Here is a 27,977-nt window from a genome sequence, read left to right as displayed (position 1 = left end):
TCCACTGGGTTTGTCCCTGTGCAGACGCCGTAGTTGTAGTTTAAACATGGCGTCGGACAGCGATAGCGACGAGGACTTCGTGACTTACGGGACTCCTCTGGAGCCTCTGGAGGAAGGTAGAGTTGGTTTCACCGCCTCCGTTAGCGGCTCTTCTGCGCTGCTTTACTTTCTGGAGGTTTAATGTGAAGATTAACGAGCTGCGGAGGTTTATTTAGGGATGCTAAGCTAACTAGCGGCTAGCTAACTGTTAGCTCCGAGCTGCTAGCAGGAGCGCCTGGTCCATGAAGCAGACTTCATTCAGTTAATTTAATATTATTATCCTGGACACAGTTTAATATTATCACTGTTTAATATTGTCATGGACACCAGCTGAATGTACGGATTAATGATTAAGATGTTTAAGAATCTATAATGTTGAAATGTAAGCTGTTTCCAAGTTGTTCTCTGAGGTAAAAGTAATCTAACAGCTAACTCTATTTACATCATCAATTACACATTAAAAGGATTATTTTACCACAGAAATACCAAATAATTTATATATTTTTAAAATGTTTGTACTGTTTTATTCTGCCAGTTAAAAATGGAACAGACAGGCTCGAGTTTAAATCTGAATATAAATAGAAATCTGTGTTTGGAGTTATTTACTATTTATTTAATCAATTGTTTTTCTCTTTTTTTCTGTATTTGGTTGTATATATATATATATATATATATATATATATATATATATATATATATATATATATATATATATATACACATATATATACATATACATATATATACACACAAAGAGAGAAAATTGTAGTTTTCTTGTATTCATTTTGGCATTTTTTTTCTATATTTCAGTTTATATATTATTAATATTTATTTTTTGTTTTATTATACTTTTTCTATCATTTTCTAGATTTGTGTTTGTATATACATATTTAATTTTAGTTTTCTTCTTGTTGCAAATTTTTTTCTATATTTGGTATATATATGTGTGTGTGTGTATACATTTTCTTTTATTTATTTTTTGCTTGTTTTTCTCTATATTTGGGTCTTATAGGGTATAGTTAAAAGTTTTTTAATCTCTGGTTTACTTCATGATTATTATGAGCTATAGAAGAGAACCAAAATATTACAATTTTAGCATTTAAAACCAGATTTTTTCCGTCGCTGTATCATGATTTTGCGCTTTTCAGCAATTTTATTTGAACTTTTTACGTACAATTTAAACTTTTGAACTCATAACTTGACTTTTTGGTTCAGAAATTTAAATTTTTGTCTGAATATCTTGACTTTGTGACTCAATAATTTTCTTTTTTAAAATTACAATAGTAACTTTTTCTAACTATTTTTAAACTTTTAAAATCACTGTTGGTGATTTGTTGACTATTTTTTTTTATTTAATTTTCAATTTTTATTTTTCAGTTTATGATTTTTACTTTTTATCTCAGCATTTTAAATGTTTACCTCACAGTTTACATTTTTTTCCTGTAATTTGGAATTTTTAAGTCAATATTTTAACATTTTGTACTATAATTTAGACTTTAAAGTCATAATCATACATTTTTAACTCAGAATTTTGAATTATCTGAATATTTTGACTTTTTTATTGGTACGTCAAAATACATATAGCACTTAAATATATAGTTTTAATCATGACTGGATTTTCGTCTTTATTTTTTCTTTTTGTGAGGGAAATGGTCTGATTTTTAATGAATATATATTTTCCAGACTCTACATCATGTGAACCTGCAGCTGCTGGTTATTTTCTGTTAAAGATTGATCGGTGATATAATAATAATAATAATAATAATAATAATAATAATAATAATAATAATAATAATAATAATAAATTTTATTTATAAAGCACTTTTCCAATAACTCAAAGACGCTGTACATAAAATACAATAAGATAAAACAAAACTGTTAATTAAAATCAATAGATAGTAAAACAAGTTCAAGATAAAATACAGAATCACTTAAGGAAAGCAGATCTAAAAAGGTGAGTCTTTAAAAGGGATTTAAATGTGGTGAGGTTGGTGCAGTCACGGAGGGCATGGGGGAGTGAGTTCCAGAGTGTGGGGGCGGCAATGGCGAAGGCTCTGTCCCCCCAATGTCGCCGGCTGGTCCTGTGCGGGATGGAAAGGAGGTTTGTGTGGGAGGAACGGAGATTCCTGGGGGGGGTGTAGGGGAGGAGCAAATCAGTAAGGTAAGAGGGGGCAAGATTATGGATGGACTTGAAGGTGAGGAGAAGCAGTTTGTACTGGATGCGGTGTGAAATGGGGAGCCAATGGAGGTTCCCTAGGACGGGGGTGATATGGTCATGAGAACAGGTTCGGGTGAGGAGTCGGGCAGCAGAGTTTTGAATGTGTTGAAGTTTATTGAGAACTTTGGAGGTGGAGCCGAAGAGAATGCTATTGCAGTAGTCAAGGCGGGAAGTGACGAAGGCATGGATGAGGGTTTCAGCGGCTGAGAAGGAGAGGAAGGGGCGGAGACGGGCGATGTTGCGGAGATGGAAATAGGCAGTTTTGGTGATCTGATTAATGTGGGGTTCAAAAGTGAGGTTGCTGTCAAATATCACACCGAGGTAATGGGGGAGTGGGGAAAAGGTGTGAGAGATTTAGGTCCAATAAAGATGAGATCAGTCTTGTCGCAGTTTAACAGGAGAAAATTTTTCCTCATCCAGGATTTAATGTCGGCCAGGCAGCTGGAGAGAGAGGGGAGGGTGGTGGTGGTGTTGGTGGAGATGTAGAGTTAGATATCGTCGGCGTAGCAATGGAAGTGTAGGTTGTGGCGGCGGATGATGTTGCCGAGGGGGAGGAGGTACAGGATAAAGAGGAGGGGGCCAAGGACTGATCCTTGAGGGACACCATGGGACAGGGGGGCGGTGGGGGATGTGCAGTTGTTGACCTTGATGAATTGTTGTCGATTAGTTATTAGATATGATGAAGTTCCAGAATTTATCTGTTCTAGTGTCTGTTTTGTTGTTTTTTTCTGCAGACAAACCGCTGAAGAAGCCGATCCCACTGCACGAACAGACGGTGAAGGATGAGAAAGGCCGATATAAAAGGTTTCATGGAGCGTTCACTGGAGGATTCTCAGCCGGTTACTTCAACACGGTCGGCTCTAAAGAAGGTCAGTCAGCTCTCACTGCTGCTTCGCTTTCATTCACACACGTAGAGAACAGCAGAAATTCAGATAGAAATCAGAAAAGAAGTCAAGAAACTAATGATTTATTCTGCAGAGGAGAACCGGAAAAGAATGGAAAAGAAATCATCCGAGAAATCATCATCCGAGAAAAGCAGATAAAGAAAATACAGTGTTCCCTAGTCTATCGTGGGGGTTACGTTCCAGACGAAAATCTGCGATATAGGGACCATATTGTAACCCTTAAATACTGGTCGACTCACCCGTCTCCAGGGCTGTAGGTCAGGCTGGTTATAATTATTCTGTGTTTTCATGCTCATGTCTTTTGCTGTCTTCCATGCTAAACATCCCCAGCAAGACAAGACAGTTTTCTGCAGGTTTTATTCACTGCTCAGCACAACAAACACAGACCGCTCTAATACTGATTCTCCCGCTGTACCACAATTAAATCAGCTGTACCAGAAACAATAAGAATGGAAACAACATCTGGGACACAAGCAGGGCAATGGGCAAACACAAAACAATGAAATTTCTGACCAAATAGTCAACGAAATAAGATCCAAGGCACAACATAAACAAAGAAAATAATAAACAATTAAAGTAAATGCAAATGAACACAATCACACACAAATCCGATGCTACGGTATTTATGTTATTATGTGACGATCAGCTACGTTTCTCTGTGAATCTGTCTGTCCTGAACAACATTACTAACAAACAGACCAACGGATTTGGATGAAATTTTCCGGGGAGGTCAGAAATGACAAAAGGACCAAGTGGTTAGATTTTGGCAGTGATGCGGCTTATAGTCTGGATCCACGGATCTGTTAAAGATTTCCCATTGCCAGATATAGCGGCCGGCACAGGGTCACTGTAACCATGACAACAAGTGAACGCTGCATCAGCTCCCTGCTGACGATCATGTGATCCCACTAGAAATCCACCGGTGCCGACTTAGCAGAATTGAAACAAGGAACAATTGATTGATTAAATTGTGGGGGAGTTTGAGTCCCATCACATGTGTCCCGCTACATATTTAGGTCACGTGATTCACGCACACATGCAGAACACACGCCTGTGTTCAGCGCCAGGTCAGAGAATGAACAGTCTTGACGGAGTATTGTGCTCTCTGAGTGTTTTTCTTGTTGATATATGTTAAGGCTTTATAAATCCTCCCAACACACCTCACATCACCACAGAGCAACACTATGCAGCAATCAGATGTTTGTGTGAGATGGACAGGCCAGATACTGAATGCTGCTATACCATATATAATAGAATATATAATATAATATAATCAGGAGAGACGGAGGAGACTGATGCTATAGTCTCTGAGCCAATCAGAGCCCAGCGCTGTATGCTACGCATTTTACTTACATTAAATATTCTTTTAATATGTTTTTTTTTTTTTTTTACATATTTTTTGTACATTGTTTTCAATTTTTTTAGGCTAAAAAATGCTTATTTAACCACAGAAATTATTAAAATAATGTAGCGATAGCAGAGCTGGTCGCTATGACTGAATTGTTTTGCTGCAATGCATCATGGGAGTTCGGGGTGTTGGGGGTTTAAATGTTATTATTGTGGTTTATGTTAGTGCTACGGTGTTAGTAGTGTTTGTGTTTTATTGTGTTTTTGTGGATTAGTCAGCGTAGTTAGTTTGGTTAAGTGTCATGTCAGGACCGTGAGTGTGAAGTGTAGTGTGTTTGATGACTTCCTGCCACATTTGTACCGCAGTGTGTGTCAAAATAAAAGCATCTGGCAGTTTTATAGTGCATAAAAAGCAGTCGTCTGTTCTCCAGTGTTATTTTTCCATGCAACTGGACACTATAATAAATACAGAAAAATATCTGAACTGCAAAATTCCACGAAATAGTGAAACATCCGCGGAACCAAACCCAGCCTAAAAATCCGCAATATAGTGAGGGACCACTGTACACCAGAAACACACAACAGAGAATTCATTGATCAATTGAAGATGCTTTGGTTACAGACTGGTTGAGAACTTGATTTTAGACTGGTTTTAGTCTGGTTTTTAATTGGTTTTAGACTTGGTTTTTCGTGGATTTCAAAATAACTGGACTTTAGCTCAATTTTAGACTGGTTCTGAACTTGGTTTTACTCTGGTTTAGAGCTGTTTTAGACTGCTTCCAGCTTGATTTTAGACTGGATCTGAACTGGTTTCAGACTAATTTTTTTAACTGGTTCTCTACTGGTTTCAGACTTGTTTTTTTCCAACTTTATTTATAGAACATTTTGAACATTTTAGACAAACAGTATGATTTACAGCACAAGGTATAAAAAAATAGAAAAAAGCATTGACTGTCACATCTGAATGTCAGCTCCAATTGTGGGGAATGAATTGACTGGATCTGATACATAAAGGAGGAGGTCATCCGCATATAAGGAAATCTTATGGACTGTATCTGAACGGATAATACTCTGAAAGCCAGCAACTGAGTGTAACCAAAGAGCCAACGGTTCTATGACCAACGTGAACAAAAGTGGGGAAAGAGTGCATCCCTGTCTCGTACCACGGCATATAGGGAATGGAGAAGAAGAAATATTGTTAGTTCGAACTGAGGCCTTTGGCGAGGAGTAGAGAAGCTTAACCCAGTCAACAAAAGCCCCACCCAGCTCAAACCTGGCCGACACTTCATATAGAAAGCTCCATTCAACCCTGTCGAAGGCCTTCTCCGCGTCAAGGGAGACCACAACCTCTGGAGATGAAGAACAGGGTGATGCAGCAATGTTAAACAGACGCCTCGTGTTGTGAAAGGATTGTCGACTTGGCATAAAACCAGTCTGGTCCATCCCTATGATAGGTGACAAAACATTCTGAAGCCGTAAGGCGAGAACCTTGGAAAGAATTTTGAAGTCAACATTCAGACACGAAATTGGCCTGTAACTGCTGCAAAAGAGAGGGTCCTTGTCCTTTTTAAGGAGAAGAGAGACGGTGGCCTCCGACAGGGTATCCGGGAGATGACCTAGGGCGAACGCTTCATTATACATGTCAGCCAGATAAGGGCTAAGCAAGTTGGTAAAGGTCTCGTAATGTTCGGCGGTAAAGCCGTCTGGGCCAGGTGACTTGCCACAATGAAGCGATTTAATAGCTTCCTGAACCTCAGCCATGGTGACAGTGCCCCCCAGCATTTCTCCCTTAGCCCCAGCAATTTGTGGACAATCAATTTTGTCCAGTGTACTATTTGGTGAATGAGGGTGATCTGAGGTATAGAGAGAGGTGTAAAATTCTGCAAAAGTACTGTTAATTTAGTTTGTATCACTAAGTACCTCTCTTGTGACTGCTTTAACTTCTTGGATTAGCCTTGAGGTTGCCTCAGCCTTTGCCTGGTGGGCCAGTAACTTGCCTGCTTTGTCTCCTGATTCGTAAAAATACTGTTTAGATTTTAGTAACAAGGTCTTAACCCTAGTGATGGAAATAAAGTCGAACTCAGTTTGTAGTTTAAGGCGTTCTTCGTACAGGCTTGGGTCTGGGTTGACAGCGTAACGTTCATCGATAGCCTTTATATCCATCATAATTCTGGCCTTTTGTGAATTCTCTACTTTCTTGGTGTTTGATATAGAAGAAATAAGATGGCCCCTAATGTAGGCCTTAGATGCCTCCAAAAGTATTCCTCTACCTGTGTCGGGCAAGTCGTTTAGCTCAAAAAACATAGTAACTTGTGAGTGCACAAATTGTTTGTAGCGGTCTTCCGCCAAAAGGACAGAGTTAAACCTCCAAGGTCTCGGCGGTGCGGGTGTGCAAACATAGCCAGATCCAGAGAAGTTGGGGCATGATCAGAGATAACGATACTGTGGTATTCTGTTGTAACTATTTTAGAAAGTAACCTTACATCTAAAAGAAAAAAGTCGATCTGGGAGTAGGAGTGAGGAACATGAGAGAAAAAGGAATACGTTTTGGTCTCCGGAAATCTATGTCTCCACGGGTCAGTAAGACCAAATTGTTGTGACAACGTTTTTGCTGATCTGGATGATGGAACGACTTTATTAGATGATCGATCCAGTACCGGATCCTGAACCAAATAAAATCACCTCCCATGATTATGTAATGGCCTTCAAGGTCTGGAAAGGATGTGAATAAACTAGTTATGAAGAGGCTGTCATCCCAGTTGGGACTGTAAACACAACCAAACAAAACAGGAGTGCCTTAGAGTCTCCCCGAAACCATCACATACCTCCCGTGTGGGTCTAATATTGATCTATCTGCCATACCCCCTGCGGATAAGTATGGCAGCACCCCTGGCTTTACTGTTAAACGTTGAGTGGAAAACCTCTTCAACCCAGCCTTTTTAAGCCAAACTGTCTCCCTGTTAAGAATGTGTGTTTCCTGGAGAAAGTATACGTCGCCTTTAAGCCGATCCAGGTGAGTCATTACCCGGCCCAACTTTGTGGCACTCCCCGTCCCCTTCACATTCCAAGATACAAGCTTAAGTACATTATTTGAAGCCATATGTCAATGACAAAGTCACAGGGATCGTTGTAAATGTGTAACATAACACTGGGGTCCGAGGTGCGCGAGGTAAGCAAGTTGAGCATCTGCAACGGGATTGGGGAAGGAGAAAAAAAACAAACAAACCAACAACAACAAAAAAGAAAACACACATAAACAAAAGAAAACAAACAAAAAACAAAAAAACCCAACAAAGGCCTGAAAACTCCCAAACACAAATAGAAAACTCTTGTGTCCATTGCGCCATCATGGTAACTGCACTCTAAGACTTCCCTCTTCCAACAATTCCCATCTCCCATATCGTTAAGGCATTTTGGATTTTGGTCACTTAGCATCGTCATGCAAAAATACCATGGCAATACTGATAACATGAAAGCAGAAAAAAGGGCAAATATATTGAGAAATCATGATATCGTAATATGAGAAGAAAAAGGCACAAGCTCAGTGAAAAGCACCAAGTATCTAGTGAAAGAAACTAAGAATGTCGTATATTCCAACACATACAGAACACAGTCCCTTACCCCTCTATGACAATCAGCTTATATTCTTTGAGCCGTATCAGCATTAATCAAAGTAGCCGGTTGTCCTTATTAGCAACAGGTAGAGTCTGAAACGTGTATTAACCAACTCCATAAAAGTCAGTTACCGGCAGGCTGTGCGTCCCGGTGACACGATGCAATAAAGTCTGTGGCTTCTTTCCCCGAAGGGAGAAACTTTCTCGATCCGTCTTCAGCCACGATAGAGGGCTTAGCAGGGTAGCGGAGGGCAGGTTTAAGGCCCAGGTCGTATAGCTTCTTCATGATGTCCCGGTACTGGGCGCATTGTTCCACGATCTCGGGAGTGTAGTCCTCAAAGATGTGGATATCGCATTTCAGCTTGCCCCGCAGTTTTCGGGCTGCACACACCACCAGCTATCGGGTTTGGAATGGGTGAAAACAGATGAGCACGGCCCGAGGTCTACCCTGTGGGCCTGGCCTCGCGGCTAGAGTGCGATGAGCCCGGTCTAATTCAGGTGGAGATGCCAGAACACCAGTACCAAGCACATCAAAGAGCAGTCGGGAGAAGAAGGCGGTTGGTTGAGAGCCCTCTGTTTTCAGGGAGACCGAAGATGCGTTTTAGACTTGATTTTTATTCGTGTATCTATTAGGGAGTCACAGTTGTTCTTCAGTTTGTGCAGCTGTTTTTTATTCTTTCTTGAAGAGTTCAGTCCAGATCACGTTTATTAATTACGTTTCTTCTCCTCTTCAGGCTGGGCGCCGTCAGCCTTTGTGTCGTCACGGCAACAGAAGGCGGGGAAACAAAATGCGAGACCAGAAGATTTCATGGACGAGGAGGTAAAAGCTCCTGCAGAACGTTCTCTTATGTCCTCTAAGCGTGTTTTCTGTTCAGAGTGATGCTGGAGCTGGAGTTTGTTGTTGTTTGTCAGGATTTCAGCGAACACGGAATCGCTCCCAGAGAAATCACCACCAGCAGCGAGTTCTCGTCCAGCCGCAGAGACCAAGCTGCAGAGAAGGCGAAAGCCATCAACGCTCAGGCTGCTCTGATACCTGGAGACACACTGCTGGAGGAGCTTATCGCACCTGCCAGGTAACAAAAGCAATAAAAACAAACACAAACGACCAAAATGAGATAGAAACAACCGTAATAAGAAAGAAAGCAACCAAAGAAAGACACAAAATGACTGAGACGAAACACAAATTATGATTAAGTCAGACACAGAACAACCACAATGAGACACAATATTTCCAATACGAGACACACAAATGACCACAATGAGATACAAAACAACTGAAACTAGACAAAAACAACCAAAACAAGAAAGATGACAACCAAAGACACAAAATGACTCAATGAAGACACAAACGACAAAAGTCAGACAAAACAACTAAAATGAGACACTGAACAACTTAAACTAGACAAAAGCAACCAAAACAAGAAAGATAACAATCAAAAGGAGATGTACAATGACTTAAAGTAAAATAACTAAAACAAGACAAAAACAACCAAAGAAAGACACAACAATGACAATAAGACACAATATTTCCAATACGAGACACACAAATGACCAAAATGAGACACAAAACAACTTAAACTGACAAAAACAACCAAAACATGAAAGAAAACAACCAAAATAACACAAAACAACCAAAATGACACACATGACCAAAACGAGACAAAACCCACAAAACTGAGACAAACAGACCAAAACTGTCTCTGAAGTTTGTTGGTTTTGTGTCTCTGAGGTTTGTTGGTTTTGTCTCTCTGAGGTTTGTTGGTTTTGTCTCTCTGAGGTTTGTTGGTTTTGTGTCTCTGAGGTTTGTTGGTTTTGTCTCTCTCAGGTTTGTTGGTTTTGTCTCTCTGAGGTTTGTTGGTTTTGTGTCTCTGAGGTTTGTTGGTTTTGTGTCTCTGAGGTTTGATGGTTTTGTGTCTCTGAGGTTTGTTGGTTTTGTGTCTCTGAGGTTTGTTGGTTTTGTCTCTCTGAGGTTTGTTGGTTTTGTCTGAGGTTTGATGGTTTTGTGTCTCTGAGGTTTGTTGGTTTTGTGTCTCTGAGGTTTGTTGGTTTTGTGTCTCTGAGGTTTGTTGGTTTTGTGTCTCTGAGGTTTGTTGGTTTTGTCTCTCTGAGGTTTGTTGGTTTTGTCTCCCAGGTTGTCCATTGGGGTGGAGCTGCTGAGGAAGATGGGCTGGAAGGAGGGTCAAGGTGTCGGGCCAAGAGTGAAGAGGAAAACTCGGCGACAGCAGATGGGTGAGTTTGATTTCCAAACTAATGTCTTAAAGTTTCCAGGACGAGTTTGTCAAAGGTTCCTGGAAACCTTCAGCAGCAGAACCACAATGAGGAACCACTTCCTGAAACTAGTGGAGGCTCTGAACGTGTTCAGTTTATCCAGAATCTCATCCTGTTTCCTTCTTATTAATGTATTTATATTGACAGCGTTCTTATTCCTGACAGATGGTGGAAGCAGAGTGTACGGCTGTGCGCTGCCCTCTGCTGGCGCGGAGGATTCAGAGGTATAACTAACGATTAATAGATCAGCTGTTTAATGAAAACGGTGACAGATGTGGATCAGAGTTTCCTCAGAGATCTTCACTTTATCCTGTTAGAGTCACAGAGGAGGAAAGAAGCCAGAAAATATTCACTTTCAGGAAGCTGCAGTCAGGATTTAGATGTTTTTTTTTTGTTTTTGTTTTTTTTTTTTTTTTTATAAATTAGTCTTCGAAATTAATCAGTTATCAATATAGTTGGAAGATTATTATTTTACAACTCACTGGTTCTTCTTTGGGGCTGCACAGTGTCGTAGTGGTTAGCACTTTCACCTTGCAGCTAGAAGGTCCCTGGTTCACATCCCGGCTTTCCCGGGATCTTTCTGCATGGAGTTTGCATGTTCTCCCTGTGCATGCGTGGGTTTTCTCCGGGTACTCCGGCTTCCTCCCACAGTCCAAAAATATGCTGAGGTTAATTGATCATTCTAAATTGCCCGTAGGTGTGAATGTGAGAGTGATTGTTTGTCTATATATGTAGCCCTGTGACAGACTGGTGACCTGTCTAGGGTGTCCCCTGCCTTCGCCTGAGTCAGCTGGGATAGACTCCAGCCCCCCCATGACCCTAGTGAGGATTAAGTGGTGTATAGATAATGGATGGATGGATGGTTCTTCTTTGTATCTCTGGATGATTAGTAAACTATTTTAATGATCATTTCCAGCCTGCTGTGATGTTTTCAAAAACAAAACAACAAATCAGTCACAAAAATAATCAGCAGATTCATCAATAAACATAGATTTTATAGTAATTTGTCTTGAATTCATGACAAAATCTCTCATCACTCAACACACAAACCACACCAGATCACATGGAGGTGAACTGGATTAGGACTGACAGTTATTTCTATGAATCGTTTATTATTATGTCAAATATTTTATCAGCTGTTTGGTTCTGAGATTTCAGGAAATGATGACAAATGTGCATCAGAGTTTTAGAGCTTCTGTTTAATCTAAAGATGTTCAGTTTAATGTCATAGAGGACTTAACCTGACAAAAACAACTATAACAAGGAAGAAAACAACCAAAATGACACACACAGTGACCAAAACAAGACAAAAAACACAACATTGAGACAAAAAAATACCAAAACTAGACAAAAATGACCAAAAAGAGACACAAAACAAGACGTACAACAGCCAAAATAAGACACTGAGTTACCAAAATGAGGCAGACGAGGTTTGTTGGTTTTGTGTCTGTGAGGTTTGTTGGTTTTGTGTCTCTGAGGTTTGATGGTTTTGTGTCTCTGAGTTTTGTTGGTTTTGTGTCTCTGAGGTTTGTTGGTTTTGTGTCTCTGAGGTTTGTTGGTTTATGAAGAGATGCAGATGTTGCCTCTGCTTCATATTTTCCGTTTTCTTCTCTGTCCAGGACGATGACGACGAGGAGTTTGCTCCAGAAAACGTGACTTTTGCCCCGAAGGACGTGACTCCGGTGGACTTCAGCCCCAGGATGGGGGTCCAGGGTCTGGGTTACCGCGGTCTGGACCCGGGTCTGGCCCTGCTGGGCCACGGAGCTCCAGAACACATCGACCTGTTCAAACCCCAGTCTGAGGCCAGGAGTCGGCTGTTTGGAGACGAACGAAGCGGCACCAGGAGAGGAGGCGTGGCCGGACAGGTGAGGTTGTTACCTGATGTAGACACGTCACCTGATCTCCTAGGAAACACCTGGACACAAATACAGAAAAGAGAAGTCCAGATGGTTTCTACTGAAGCTCCTCACATTAAATCAGGTCAGATGTTCTTAACATCTGGAGAAGAACCTGAATCTACGAGTTTAAAAGTCAAAATTATGAAGTGAAAATTCAAATGATGTGAAAGAAATTGAGAAACAGTAATTTAAGAACTCTCAATTATTAGCTCAGTAAGTAACAGTAAGTTAACTGTCAGGTCAGTGCTTCCTGCTGGAGCTCCTCTGATTAAATGAGGTCAAATGTTCTTAACATCTGCAGAAGAACTTGAATCTATGAGCATAAAAGTCAAAATTATGAAAGAAACTGTTAAAATTTGTAAGTGAAAGTTCTAATTTATGTATTAAAAGTGCTCAACAATGAATTAAAAAGTCACAATTATGATATAAAAATGTAAAATAATGATTTAAAAGTTAAGTTTCAATATTATGAGTTTTAAAAAAATTCAAATTATGACTCTAAAGAGGTCAAATGTTCTTAACATTTGAGTAAGAGCTTAAAAGTCAAAATTATGGGAGAAAATGTTAAAATTATGAAGTGAAAGTTCCAATTTATGTAGTGAAAATTGAAAACAATCATTTAAAAAGTCACAATTAGAATATAAAAATGTAAAATAATGTTTTAAAAATCTAAATTATGATTCTGAAGTGGTAACTGAGATATTAAAGGGTAGGTTAACAGGTCAGTACCTCCTACCTGTCTGACTGGTATCACCTGTCCTACCTGTCTGACTGGTATCATCTGTCCTACCTGTCTGACTGGTATCATCTGTCCTACCTGTCTGACTGGTACCACCTGTCCTACCTGTCTGACTGGTATCACCTGTCCTACCTGTCTGACTGGTATCACCTGTCCTACCTGTCTGACTGGTATCACCTGTCCTACCTGTCTGACTGGTATCATCTGTCCTACCTGTCTGACTGGTATCACCTGTCCTACCTGTCTGACTGGTATCACCTGTCCTACCTGTCTGACTGGTATCACCTGTCCTACCTGTCTGACTGGTATCACCTGTCCTACCTGTCTGACTGGTATCACCTGTCCTACCTGTCTGACTGGTATCATCTCTCCTACCTGTCTGACTGGTACCACCTGTCCTACCTGTCTGACTGGTATCACCTGTCCTACCTGTCTGACTGGTATCACCTGTCCTACCTGTCTGACTGGTATCACCTGTCCTACCTGTCTGACTGGTACCACCTGTCCTACCTGTCTGACTGGTATCACCTGTCCTACCTGTCTGACTGGTATCACCTGTCCTACCTGTCTGACTGGTGTCACCTGTCCTATCTGTCTGACTGGTGTCACCTGTCCTACCTGTCTGACTGGTATCATCTGTCCTACCTGTCTGACTGGTATCATCTGTCCTACCTGTCTGACTGGTATCATCTGTCCTACCTGTCTGACTGGTATCATCTCTCCTACCTGTCTGACTGGTATCACCTGTCCTACCTGTCTGACTGGTATCACCTGTCCTACCTGTCTGACTGGTATCACCTGTCCTACCTGTCTGACTGGTACCACCTGTCCTACCTGTCTGACTGGTATCATCTGTCCTATCTGTCTGACTGGTATCACCTGTCCTACCTGTCTGACTCGTATCACCTGTCCTACCTGCAGGCCTTCGGTGTCGGAGCTCTGGAGGATGACGATGATGAAGACGTCTACCACCGAGACTCCATGTCCCGGTATGACTCGGTGCTGGGGGGGGAGGAGCCTGGAGACAGACTCTACGGATGGACGGCACCGCAGCAGTACAGCAGGAATAAAGGTAAACCAGCGCCCCCTACTGAATAAAGGTAGACCAGCGCCCCCTACTGCTGCAGTACATCTGGAGTATAGGTAAAGCCGACACTTCTAGCTGCTGTGTTTTGGGTACAGCAGGGGTGTCCAACATGCAGCCCGCGGGCCAAAAACGGTCCCCCAGAGGGTCCAATCCGGCCCCCGAGAGGGTCCAAATCTAGCCCTGAAAGTGTAAAAATTCCAGAGAAGACAGTAACCGCAGATTGTAAATTAGTAAAACTATAAATTTAAAATAATTTCTAGACTATGACAAGTTGTTTTGATCAGAAAGTAAAATAGTAGATTGTTCATTGTTCTTTTGTCGTTTTGTGTCTCATTTTTGTAATATTTTGTCTTTGTCGTGCCTTTTTTTGTCTGACTTCCGTCGTTTTGTTTCATGTTTTTGTCGTTCTGTGTTTCCTTTTTGTCTCACTTGTGTTTTTTGTCTTGTCATTTTGTTTCTCGCTTGTCATTCTTGTTTTTGTTGTTTGTCCATTGTCGTGTAGCATTGTAACTTTTTGTCTCTTTCTTTTGTTTATTTTCGTGTTCTTTGTTCATTTGTGATGTTGTGTGATTCATTTTGGTAATATTTTGTCCCGTTTTTGTTTTTTTGTCTGACTTTTGATGTTTTGTTTCTCGTTTTTTTCATTTTTTGTCTCGTTTTTGTCGGTGTAATTTTTTGTCTTGCTTTGTAACTTTTTGAAATCAATTTTTTGTCTTTTTTTGTTTGTTTCGTGTTGTTTGTCTTTTTCTTTGTCCGTTTACCTGTTTGTTTTTCTTGATTTTGTTGTTTTGAGTCATATTTGTCATACTTTGTCTTGTTCTTGTTGTTTTTTGTCATTTTGTGTTTCTTTTTTTATCTTGCTTGTCTTTTGTCCTATTTTTGTCATTTTGTGTTTTGCTTTATTCATTGTTTTATGTTTCTTGTATTTTTTTTGTCGTTTTGTTTCTTGCTTTTGTAATTTTTTGTCTCGTTTTTGTCATTTCATTGGTTTGCAACTTTTTTGTTTCTTGTTTCATGTCATTTGTCTCATTTTTTGCCATTTTGTTTCTCGCTTTTGTCATTTTGTGTCTCATTTTGTAATATTTTGTCTTGTGTTATTTTTTTGTCTTCTTTTGTCTGACTTTTGTAGTTTTGATCCTCCAGTAAATCCTCTCTGGTTCAGTTCCAGGTGACTAAATGTTGTGTTCCTTTGTCGACACTCTGTGATCTGGAAGTTGTAATGTGGAAATGATCAACTGAGGCTGCATGTTGAGGAAACTGAATTTATTTTTCTTCATAAATTTCAGGTTGTTCATGATGTTTATTAAAAAGATTATTCCTTAAATGTGAACATTTCTGCACTAAAACAAAGGAACCATTAGGAGTTGTGGTTATTTATAGGTTATTATGAAGTGGTTTTACTGGTCCAGTCCACTAGAGATCAGACTGGACCGAGTGTGGAACCTGAACAAAGTTGAGTTTGACACCCCTGCTCTAAAACTTAGTTATTTGGTAGTTCTTCATACTTGTGGTTTACCTTTTTCTGTTTTCATTATGTTCTGATTTATATTTGCAGTTTTGTTGTAGTTTTACAGCGGATATAAATCTAGTCTTCGTAGACAAGAAGAGTTAGGACTTGGCTTTGAAAGATCTTACCGTTGGCTAGCTAGCTAGCTAACGGTGAGATCCTTCAAACCCAAGTCCTAACTCTTCTTGTTGATGAAGATCAAACCCAAGGCGTGGGTTGTGTGAAGGAAGGACAGAGTAACGTCCCTGAGTTAGCCTGAATATAGAGTTTACCGATCTTAACTAAAGTTCAACCCTTTCTTGTTCCCAGACAGAAGCAAAGATGTGTCGTACCTCGGTAAGATCCTGGAAGGCTTCACTCTGGCCCAGAAACCAGCCAAGGAGAAAACCGTGAGCATCTCCAGAATGTTTCAAACATCTCCGTCTGTATCCGGGTTCAAAGCCCTGCTCATACCTCGGTGTTTTTTCAGATCTTTCCTCCGCCGTCGCTGCCCAGAGACTACCGTCCGGTTCAAGGTTTCCGTCCGGTGGTCGAAGTCTCTCGTCTGTCCGGCGTCAGTCCTGCTCTGGCCAAAGCTCTGAGGACGTCCAGAGGACACATGGTGAAAGAAGAACCTCAGCAGGGAGGACGACACCAGCTGCACTCTGGACAGAGGAGGACGCTGCTGGGAGAGGACGCCCTGCAAGGTGGGTCAGGACGCCCCCTACAGGCTGCACAAGGCATTACAACACAGTCTGACCAGGATGAGGGTAGATCAAGACTTCAGTTCAACTGATCAGCTTTAACTTCAACCTGATCCTCCATTTATATCTGCTGTCACACTGATGTCAGTAAGGGGATGCTACAGATGAAGTTTTTAATTATCAACAGCATTATTAATAAGCAGTTAATTGAGAACTCTTATTGAGCACAGATGACATTTGTCTTCGGCTAATATCCCTGTTTGAGTCATCAGTTGTTACATCAACTATTATAAGAATGTAAACTCTAGTCGGGGTTCATTTACGTCCTCAGAAGTCTTTGTCATGATGCTCCTTCTCTAGCTAAACTCATCCAGGTCCTGGTGATCGTAGGAGCTTCAGTAGAAACCAGCCGGACTTCTCTGTCCATTTCTTGAAATGTATCAAGAAACATCTTCCAGAGAAGTCCGGCTAGTTTCTACTGGAGGTCCTACAATTTAAAGGTGGAACATGTCAGGTCATTAATCATTCCAGAAGTCTTTGTCATGGTGCCCGTTGCTGCTAAACTCCCACAATGCTCTCTGCTTTAAGTGTAGTCTGAGTGACGCCTCCTCTGGTCTCTACAGGATTAAACAGGAAGAGGGGAACTAGGGTCTACTAAACTCAAAATCTTGCCCAAAAAGTCTTCAAACTTCTCAACAAAGACTCAAAATTGGTCTAAAATTCTCAAAACTTTTTCATAATTTCTCAGAATTATTGAAATTGAGTAAGACTAAAAAACATCTCAGCATTCATCCAAAATGACTCAGATATTTTTAGCAAAAATGACTCGAAACTTGTCCAAAGTGACTTGAAATTTGTTCAAATCGACTCAAAACTTGACCAAAACGACTTGAAATTTGTCCAACATGACTCAAAACTTGTTCAAATTGACTCGAAACTTGTCCAAGATGAATCAAAATTTCTTCAAATTGACTTGAAACTGGTCTAAAATGACTCAAAATTTGTCCAAAATTACTCAGAATTGTTCAAATCGACCCAAAACTTGACCAAAATGACTTGAAATTTGTCCAAAATGACTTGAAATTTGTCCAAAATTACTCAAAACTTGTCTAAAATGAATTAAAATTTGTCCAAAAGGACTCGAAATTTGTTCAAATTGACTCAAAACGTCTCCAAATTGACTTAAACCTTGTCTAAAGTAACTTGAGACTTGACCAGAATGACTCAAAATTTGTTCAAATTGACTCAAAACTTGTCCAGAATGACTCGAAACATGTCTAACATGACTCGAAGCTTGTCCCAAATGACTTGAAATTTGTTCAAAGTGACTCGAAGCTTGACCAGTATGACTCAAACTTGTCCAAAATGACTCGAAATTTGTTCACATTGACTCAAAACCTATCTAAAATGACTCTAAACTCGTCCAAAATGTGTCCCACAATGCTCTCTGCTTTAAGTGTAGTCTGAGTGACGCCTCCTCTGGTCTCTACAGGATCAAACAGGAAGAGGCTCTACCTGGTGGAACAACCAGGAACTACAGCTGATCTGTGGTACCTGACATGCGTTTTATGAAATATTTCCACTCCTGGTTTGGAGAACAATAGATGAACTGAAGACGCTGTGATGAAGTAGTTGTTGGTTTGTGTTTTTGTCTGATAAACCTCCTTCTTCCTGAGTTTTCATATCCAGCCTTTAAACCAACATCTCACCAGGAGGTTTCAGGACACATTTCACAAACTTTCCTGGAAACCTTCAGCAGCAGAAAAGCTGACAGAAGCTCTGAAAGTGTTTGTCCAGAATCCAAACCAGATCCTATTTTTGTCCTGATCAGGTCCCAGTTCGGTCATGGAGCTGCTGAGACCTGAAGACCGACAGCGTCTACTGAACCTCCGCAATGCCTCCAACCAGACCTCCAACCAGACCTCCAACCAGACCTCCAACCAGACCTCCACCCCTGAGTCTCGGGTGTCGGTGGTGTCTTCGCCCTCTTCAGGCCTCCAGCAGCAGCAGGAAGCTCTGGCAGCCTGGAGAGGAGTCCAAATATCTACACAAACCTTCAGACCGTTTGAGAAGAACCCAAGCAAACAGGAGCGATATGAACTTTACCTGAACCGCCTCAAGCAGGGAGACAAAGGTAGGAGGTTCACATGTCCCAGAATGCACTGCAGGAGTTCAGGAGGAAACTGAAGAAGGACAGATGGAAACTAAGACCGAAGTTTAGACTAGTTCCAAAGGTTTAGTCAACAGAACAGTCAGTGAACTGAAAGCCTCAGATTAACCCTTAACTAGTTTTCATCTTATCTAGTTCTTGGACTTTTCAGATTTTTGTCTCATATATGTTTTGTCTTAACTAGTTTGTGTCATCAATTGTTTTCATCTTTTCTAGTTTGGGTTCTAACTAGTTTTTTTTTTTTTGTCTTATCTAGTTTGTGTCTTAACTAGTTTTTAGTCTTATCTAGTTTTGGTCTTATTCACCACTGGTCTTAACTAGTTTTAGTTTTAACAAGTTCTTGGCCTTTTCTACTTTTTCTCTAAACTAGTTTTCATCTTAAGTAGATTTTAGTCGTATCTAGTTTGAATCTTTTCTAGTTTTGGCCTTAACTAGTTTTTAGTCTTATCTAGTGTTTAGTTGTGTATACTTTTGGTTTTAATCAATTTTGGTTTTAACTAGTTTTTGGCCTTTTCTACTTTTTGTCTTAACTAGTTTTTGTCTTAACTAATTTTTAGTCATATCTAGTTTGAATATTTTCTAGTTTTGGCCTTAACTAGTTTTTAGTCGTATCTAGTTTGAATCTTAATTAGTTTTTGTCTCAACTAGATTTGATTTTAACAAGTTTTTGTCATAAATAGTTTTTGGTCTTTTCCAGATTTTGTCTTTAGTTTATGTTTAGTTTTCATCTTATCTAGTTTTTGGACTTTTCAGGTTTTTGTCTCATATATGTTTTGTTTTTACTACTTTTTGTCATAAATAGTTTTTGTCTTTTCTAGTTTTGGCCTTAACTAGTTTTTAGTTGTATCTATTATTAATCTTCTCTAGTTTGTGTCTTAACTAGTTTTTAGTCCATCTACTTTTGGTCTAAACTAGTTTTTGGTCCTAACTAGTTCTGAGCCTGATGGATCCAGTTCATGTCCAGCCTCACGTCCTGCTTATCGCTTGAAATGCTCTCAAAGTATTTGTGGTTTGACGAGAAACAATATTTAGAAATTTCATCAGATTCTACCATCATTTTATTAATTTATTCATGTATTTATTTCTGTATTTATTGAGCATCTCTTGAACACGGTGCCTGTTACCCGGTAGTTAGAGCTGCTCTGATTGGTCGGATGTTCAGACATTAACTCTGGACCCGTTTGTGGTTCTGCTAATTTCGTACGTTGTTAAATCTAAACTCTAAATAGAGGCATTTAGACTCTGGTATATGAAACCAGACTAGTGGAACCAGAACCAGGTTACACCCTGATCCGTCCCCCTTCAGACGCCCTGGACCGGAGCCTGGACCCGGCCATGACGGAGTGGGAGCGCAGCAGGGAGAGGGACGAGTTCGTCCGGGCCTCCATCCTGTACCGACCCAGCTCCTCCTCGCTGTCCACCCGCTTCACCAGAGCCCAGCACCAGGAGGACGACGACACGGTGGAGGTCAGCAGGGACCAGGAGGTAGGAGGACGTCATCGGTAACCTGTCGTCATGGTCGGGGTTATGATTGGTTGATTTGGCTATTAATGTTCTCAGAGTGATTGGAGTTATTGACTGATCTGTTTTCTGCTTCTAGTGTTGGTCTAAACTAGTCTGTCTTCACTAGCTTTTAGTCTTATCTAGTTTTGGTCTCATTCACTTTTTGTCTAAAGTTTTGGTTTTAACAAGTTTTGGATTTGTCTAGTTTGTGTCTTTAGTATTTTTTGTCTTAACTGATCTTTAGCCTTTTCTAGTTTTGGTCTTAACTAGTTTTAGTTTATAGTCATATCTAGTTTTAATCCTTTCTGGTTTTGGTCTTAACTAATTTTGGTTGGTTTTTGTCATAAATGGTTTTTAGTCTTCCAGATTTTGCCTTTAGTTTATGTTTTTAACTAGTGTTTTTTGGACTTTTCTGATTTTTGTCTTAAATACGTTTTGTCATAACTAATTTTTGTCATAAATTGTTTTCGTCTTTTCTAGTTTTTGTCTTAACCAGATTATGGTCCTATCTAGTTAGTTTTCGTCTTTTTCACATTTGGTCTTATCTAGTTTTAGTCTAAACTAGTTTTTGTCTTATCTAGTCTTTATCTGAACTAGTTTAGGTTTTATCTGGTGCTTGTTTTATTTTACAGCGTTTCCTGTGATCTTTAGTCCTTCATTTATAAATAATGTTTGTTGTTTTATTACATTTTTATTGTTTTCATCTGTAAACTGCTTTGTTACTCTTCATTTGTATGAAAAATTCTGTAGAAATCAAGTCTGACTGATTGACTGACTGACTGACTGATTCATTGATTGACTGACTGATGGATTACACCACCAGCAAACATCAGGTGTGTTTGGTTGCCAGGGCGACATCGATGACAAACAGGCCGCCGTGACGATGAAGATGTTTGGAAAACTGACCAGAGAGACGTTCGAGTGGCATCCGGACAAACTGCTCTGCAAGAGGTTCAACGTACCCGACCCGTTTCCAGGGTAACCACCCAGAACACACAGAACCAGACAGAACCAAACACAACAGACAGAACCAAACACAACAAACAGAACCAAACACAACAGATAGAACCAAACACAACAGACAGAACCAAACATAACAGAACCAAACACAACAGACAGAACCAAACATAACGGAACCAAACATAACAGAACCAAACACAACAGACAGAACCAAACACAACAGAACCAAACACAACAGACAGAACCAACAGAACCAAAGACAACAAACGGAACCAAACACAACAAACAGAACCCTAAGTCCTGACTGATTCTGGTTGGGTTCTGCAGGTCCGGGACCGTCGGTTTGCCCAAAGTGAAACGAGACAAGTTCTCCGTGTTTAACTTCCTGACTGTGGCTGAGAGCAGAGAGCCAACAGGTGAGTCATCCTCAGGTGTCGCTGTGATGTCACTGCATGAGCTGCTTTGTTATTGGAGGATTCAGTTGTTTACAGGAAGTGACCAGATCGACTGTTTCCTGTCAAAATGAAAACAGGTTTCTATGTAGTAACGTAAAATAATCGATCTGTTTTTACTAGAGCTTTTTAAAAAGTCATGTTTGATGTGTTTGTTCTCCTCTACAACTCTGACCGCTGACTTCTTCTCCTCCTCCTCTTCTTCTTCTTCTTTTTCTCCTGCTCCTCCTCCTTCTTCTCCTCGTCTATGTTCTCAGCTCTTCTGAAGCCTCCAGAGTCCATGAAGAAGTCCAGGTGGGATGTTTCAGAGCAGAAGAAGGAGGAGGATTGTCTGAGTGAGATGCTGAGCGCTGCACGAAGCCAGACTGAGACCAAAGTGGAGAAACCAGCATCTTTACCAGCTTCATCATCCAGCAGCCAGCAGACGGAGGTGAGGAGCCGAGGAACCAACTCTGAAGTTATCGATCCACCAGAGGGTTACCGTCCGTTACTGCAGCAGATAAACTACTACTGAAGGACAGGAAGGTTCAAAATGAGCTTCTTGACTTGGCTAGTTTACATCTTAACTAGTTTTGGTCTCTTCTATAATAATATAAATATATATTAAAAGAAGTGTTACAAAAGTACACTAAGGTTAAAACTAAAGGTTTAAAGAAGACGATGTTCGAGGTCGGATGAAGCTCAGTGTGGATATTTACATGTATGACCTGAAGGACACGTCTGTTGTGTTTATACAGAATATTAATACTATATTTCTGTTATTGCATCAACTGAGAGAAAAGATGAGCGTTGACATGACGGTATGGTGTTCACGGAAAAGGTCTGAGTCATTTTTTACAAATTTCTGTCATTCTGAAAAAGTTTTGGTTGATTTTGGACAAACTTTCAGTCATTTTGGATATTTTTTTGAGTCATTATGCACTTTTTAGCTGATTTTGGCCATTTTATGGGTCATTCTGAATCAGTTTTGAGTCATTTTAGACCAATTTTAAGGTCATTCTCAACAAGTTTTGAGTCATTTTTCACATTTTTAACTCATTTTGGACATTTTTTGTTAGTTGATTTGAGTAATTCTTCAGTTGAAAACTGACTAAATTCTGAGTTTGCAGCTTCTCCAGTGTGAATATTTTCAGGTTATTCTGCTCCTCTGTGACAAACTGAAGATCTGTGGACCAAACAATGAAGAGCTGTTAGATCAGTGATTTATTTAGTTATTGATCATGAAGAGCTGTTAGATCAGTGATTTATTTAGTTATTGATCATGAAGAGCTGTTAGATCAGTGATTTATTTAGTTATTGATCATGAAGAGCTGTTAGATCAGTGATTTATTTAGTTATTGATCATGAAGAGCTGTTAGATCAGTGATTTATTTAGTTATTGATCATGAAGAGCTGTTAGATCAGTGATTTATTTAGTTATTGATCATGAAGAGCTGCTGGATCAGTGATTTATTTAGTTATTGATCATGAAGAGCTGTTAGATCAGTGATTTATTTAGTTATTGATCATGAAGAGCTGTTAGATCAGTCATTTATTTAGTTATTGATCATGAAGAGCTGCTGGATCAGTGATTTATTTAGTTATTGATCATGAAGAGCTGCTGGATCAGTGATTTATTTAGTTATTGATCATGAAGAGCTGTTAGATCAGTGATTTATTTAGTTATTGATCATGAAGAGCTGCTGGATCAGTGATTTATTTAGTTATTGATCATGAAGAGCTGCTAGATCAGTCATTTATTTAGTTATTGATCATGAAGAGCTGTTAGATCAGTGATTTATTTAGTTATTGATCATGAAGAGCTGTTAGATCAGTCATTTATTTAGTTATTGATCATGAAGAGCTGCTGGATCAGTGATTTATTTAGTTATTGATCATGAAGAGCTGCTGGATCAGTGATTTATTTAGTTATTGATCATGAAGAGCTGCTAGATCAGTCATTTATTTAGTTATTGATCATGAAGAGCTGTTAGATCAGTGATTTATTTAGTTATTGATCATGAAGAGCTGTTAGATCAGTGATTTATTTAGTTATTGATCATGAAGAGCTGCTGGATCAGTGATTTATTTAGTTATTGATCATGAAGAGCTGTTAGATCAGTGATTTATTTAGTTATTGATCATGAAGAGCTGTTAGATCAGTCATTTATTTAGTTATTGATCATGAAGAGCTGCTGGATCAGTGATTTATTTAGTTATTGATCATGAAGAGCTGCTGGATCAGTGATTTATTTAGTTATTGATCATGAAGAGCTGTTAGATCAGTGATTTATTTAGTTATTGATCATGAAGAGCTGTTAGATCAGTCATTTATTTAGTTATTGATCATGAAGAGCTGTTAGATCAGTCATTTATTTAGTTATTGATCATGAAGAGCTGCTGGATCAGTGATTTATTTAGTTATTGATCATGAAGAGCTGCTAGATCAGTCATTTATTTAGTTATTGATCATGAAGAGCTGTTAGATCAGTGATTTATTTAGTTATTGATCATGAAGAGCTGTTAGATCAGTCATTTATTTAGTTATTGATCATGAAGAGCTGTTAGATCAGTCATTTATTTAGTTATTGATCATGAAGAGCTGTTAGATCAGTCATTTATTTAGTTATTGATCATGAAGAGCTGTTAGATCAGTGATTTATTTAGTTATTGATCATGAAGAGCTGTTAGATCAGTCATTTATTTAGTTATTGATCATGAAGAGCTGCTGGATCAGTGATTTATTTAGTTATTGATCATGAAGAGCTGCTGGATCAGTGATTTATTTAGTTCTAAAGACAGAACACGGTTTTACCTGATGAACATCGATGCACCAGAAGGACCGTGATTCAATCTGAAGACTTTGTCTGTTCATCCAGGTGAAGGCAGCAGATCAGAAGAAGAAAGAAGGTGATGAAGACCAGGAGGAGGAGGAGGACAGACCTCCCATGGATCTGTTTAAGGCCATCTTCGCCAGCTCGTCTGAGGAGAAGTCCTCGTCTTCATCGGAGGGAGGGAGCGACGAAGAGGAGGACGGAAAGATGGACTCACAGCCTCTGAACCTGTTCAACATCTCCTCAGTGACCTCCTCTTCAGCCACCACCTCCTCTTCCTCCTCCTCCATCACCACCTCCTCCTCCATCACCTCCTCCTCCATCACCACCTCCTCCTCCATCACCTCCTCCTCCATCACCACCTCCTCCTCCATCACCTCCTCCTCCACCTCCTACTCTGCTACTTCCAGTCAGCTCCCAGGTGATCTAACTTCTGGTTCTTCTGTCGTGTTTTTGCTGCTTGAATGCTGGTATCAGGTGTTGTTCGGACTCTTTAACTTTCCTCTGTTCCTCCAGTTTCCTCTAAAGCTTCGACTCAGCAGGACGACGAGGAGTTTGGTCCGAAGCTGCCGCCTCCTTCAGCTGCTCTCAGTGAGTTTATCTCAACAGAAAATACTTCATCAACCATCACAGCCATTTATACTTCAACTTTCTTCATTTATCCTCCAAGTTTGAGTCGCAAGGTCAAGAAAGAAACGTTAGTGAAGAAGAAACTTCATAAGATACTGGTCAAAGCACAGTTTAAGGTTTCCATCTGCTGCAAATGGCTTTTGGACCGAACGTCACTAATTATTACTTCAACAGATGGTCTTTAGTTTTTATGAAGGTTATTAGCTTTCACACTGGCCGGCTGGTTTTATGGTTCAGAGGATTCAGGATTCCTTACAGTTAAACTAAAGACCTCAGCAACCAAAGTACAGAAAATACCTGAAATCAGGGAAACAAGGATTCAAACAGAACGGTGAATATCAGGGCAGAAGGTGTGAACTCACTACAGTTCTACTGAAACTAAAGGCAGAATTTAACCTCCTGGAACAAACATTTAATTAACTGGATGAGCTTCTACCAACTGTACAAAGAGTTTATTCTGTTCTCTTTACTTTGGTTCTTCAAATCTTTTTTGCACCAGATTAAATATTTATTCACTTCAATATCTAATGATTCCTCTTTAACCTGGTCTTTGCTGTTGCACAAAATCTGCCAAACTGAAGGAACATTTAAAGGAAGACTGAATGTTTGTAAAAATGTCGACTAAACTCCGCCTGCTGTTCTGCTGTTCAGCCAGAGGAGGCGCCACCTCCGTCAGCGAGGAGCGGAAACCCAGCAGGAGAAGTAAAGACAAGAAACACAAGAACAAGAAGCAGCACAAACACAAGAAGGACAAGAAGGTAGAAGCATGAAATGATCAGACACAAACAGCTGCTCTTCACTGCGACTGAAGCTTCTGTTTCCTCTGCAGAAGAAGAAACAGAAGAAGCACAAACACAAAGTGAAGCAGCAGAAGAAGAAGGAGACGGACAGCAGCTCAGAGGACAGCGAGGAGGACGGACAGGTGTCCACAGACGAGCTGCTGAAAAGGTAAGAAACACCTCAAACTGGACACAACAGTTCTCCCCCCTGACTGGACACAGCCTTAAAGCCCCGCCTCCCTTTCCTGAGGCGTCCAACGGTTTACCAGAACTTCCTTGAGGCCAATTGAAAGTCCTTCTCCATAGCCTCCCTGAACTCCTCCCACACCCGAGTTTTAGCTTCTACAGCTGCCGCCCTTTTGGCCGACCGGTACCTGTCAGCTGCTTCAGGAGACCCCTGAGCCAACCAGGCCCAAAAGGCCTCCTTCTTCAGCCTGACGGCTTCCCTCACCGCTGGTGTCCACCAGCAGGTTCTTGGATTTCCACCGTGACAGGAACCAGTGACCTTCAGGCCACAGCTCCTAACAGCTGCTTCTGCAATGGAGGCTTTGAACATGGACCACTCAGACTCCATGTCCCCAACCTCCCCTGAGATGCAGGAGAAACTCTTCCAGAGGTGGGACTTGAAAACCCCATGGACAGGGTCCTCTACCAGATGTTCCTAGTTCACCCTTACTACACGTTTGGGCTTACCAGGTCTGTCCAGCAGTCTTTGGATCCAACTCACCACCAGGTGGTGATCAGTTGACAGCTCTGCTCCTCTCTTTACCTGAGTGTCCGAGACAGACGGCCACAGGTCTGATGATACGACTATGAAGTCCATCATGGACCTTTGGCCTGAGGTGCTCTTGTACCAGGAACACTTATGAGGAACCTTATGCTCTAACATGGTGTTTGTTATGGACAGTCTATGACTAGTACAGAAGTCCAATAACAGAACATCACACAGGTTCAGATCGGGCCGTTCCTCCCAATCTCCTCCTCCAGGTTTCTCCATCATGAGCGTTGAAGTCCTTCAGGAGAACTATGGAGTCCCCAGGTGGTCCCCCTTCCAGGAACCACCCAGAGACTCCAAGAAGGCCGAATGCTGTGAACTGTTGTTTGGTGCATAAGAACATACAACAGTCAGAGTTTATCCTCAGAGAGGCGACCCTCTGGTTCTTCAGGGAGAACTCCAACAAAGCAGCACTCAGCCGGGGGTTCCTGAGTTTCCCCACACCTCTCACCCTGGACAACTCCATAAAAGGAGAGAGTCCAGCTCCTCTCCAGGATTCTGGTTCCAGAACTCTTGCTGTGCGTGGATGAGAGCCCAACTATATCTAGCTGGTATCGCTCCACCTCCACCAGCTCAGGTTCCTTCCTCCCCAGTGAGGTTCCACGTCCCTAGAGCTAGTCTACGCCACCAGGGGGCGATGCTCCTTGACGCCTGCTCCTTCCTACTGCTATTTCCTGCCCAGTGAGTTGTGGACCCATCTGAGATCAGCCGTCATTATAGAGTTTATCTGTTTGATGTAGAGCTGCAATGATGAACCAATTAGCTGTCAACTTTTATATTAATATCCAACTGTTCTGACAGTAGATTCATTAGTTTAGGTCATTTTTAAAAACAAAAACAATATAAATTCTCTGATGGGAATTTCCTGAGTATCCTGATTGTGTTTAGTGTCAAATTCGGAGTTTCACCCCAAAAACTACAAATAAAGAGAACAAAACAGTGATTTAAGTGTCTTGTAGAAATACATAAACCTGACTATAAACTTCTTCAACATTTGCTGCTTACAGATATTAAGATTCTTAGTTTTTAAGCCTTTATATGTTGAACTGTGTTAGTTTTGGATTTAAGCGTTCTAATGTCCGTCTTCATGTTTTCTTTCCTTCCAGACTGAAGAACATTCGTTCCCATCAGACCTGGTGAATCAGCAGCAGCAGCTTTGTCCTCTGTGAGGACATCCATCAGCTGACCAACATCATTTTAACAACCTGCTCTAGTTTTAAACGATGGAATAAAACAGTCATTATTAACCCTCATGATGACTCTGAGTTTTTATTACTGGATGCTGCACAAAAATCCCATCAAAAAATCCTCCACGGAAAGTAAAGAATGTTCTTTAATGTGAAACAACAGTGATTTCATGTAGACAAACTGGCATTTAAAGGGTTTAAATCCTGGAATGAATAAATATTTGGTACTTATGCTTGATAAATGTTTATTTAGTAAAAGTGGAAAATAATCTTGATGGAACGTTTTTGTCTTGAAGATCCTGAGTGAGTTTTTTATTTTAAAATCTAACCTTGCACAAAAAACAATAATACTAATTCAAATAAATTAGAATTTATGCTGTTTATTATTAACTCATCCAACAAT

General features: G+C 40.4%; 1 protein-coding gene across 1 annotated transcript; it reads left to right on the top strand.

Annotated features, from left to right (window-relative positions):
- On the top strand, positions 1-27,640 carry gpatch1 (G patch domain containing 1). Its single transcript, XM_023270983.3, has 20 exons — positions 1-116; positions 2,992-3,126; positions 8,858-8,943; positions 9,036-9,196; positions 10,255-10,352; positions 10,557-10,615; positions 12,011-12,256; positions 13,950-14,100; positions 15,932-16,011; positions 16,092-16,308; positions 18,137-18,439; positions 19,782-19,960; positions 20,829-20,956; positions 21,266-21,354; positions 21,648-21,820; positions 24,249-24,624; positions 24,720-24,794; positions 25,485-25,591; positions 25,663-25,781; positions 27,494-27,640. Exons 1-20 carry the CDS (start codon positions 47-49, stop codon positions 27,525-27,527), a joined length of 2,886 nt encoding a protein of 961 aa, XP_023126751.2. The 5' UTR covers positions 1-46; the 3' UTR covers positions 27,528-27,640.
- Positions 27,641-27,977: the final 337 nt, after the last annotated feature.

This window comes from Amphiprion ocellaris, chromosome 1 (assembly GCF_022539595.1).
Source record: "Amphiprion ocellaris isolate individual 3 ecotype Okinawa chromosome 1, ASM2253959v1, whole genome shotgun sequence".
Classification (NCBI taxonomy): Eukaryota; Metazoa; Chordata; class Actinopteri; family Pomacentridae; genus Amphiprion; species Amphiprion ocellaris.
This window is presented reverse-complemented; position numbering and strand designations above follow the sequence as displayed.

Coding starts and splice junctions, on each gene's coding strand:
- gpatch1 (XM_023270983.3), top strand. CDS start 47: ATGGCGTCGGACAGCGATAGCGACGAGGACTTCGTGACTTACGGGACT. Junction 117..2,991: donor TCTGGAGCCTCTGGAGGAAG/GTAGAGTTGGTT, acceptor TTTTTTCTGCAG/ACAAACCGCTGAAGAAGCCG. Junction 9,197..10,254: donor GAGCTTATCGCACCTGCCAG/GTAACAAAAGCA, acceptor TTTGTCTCCCAG/GTTGTCCATTGGGGTGGAGC.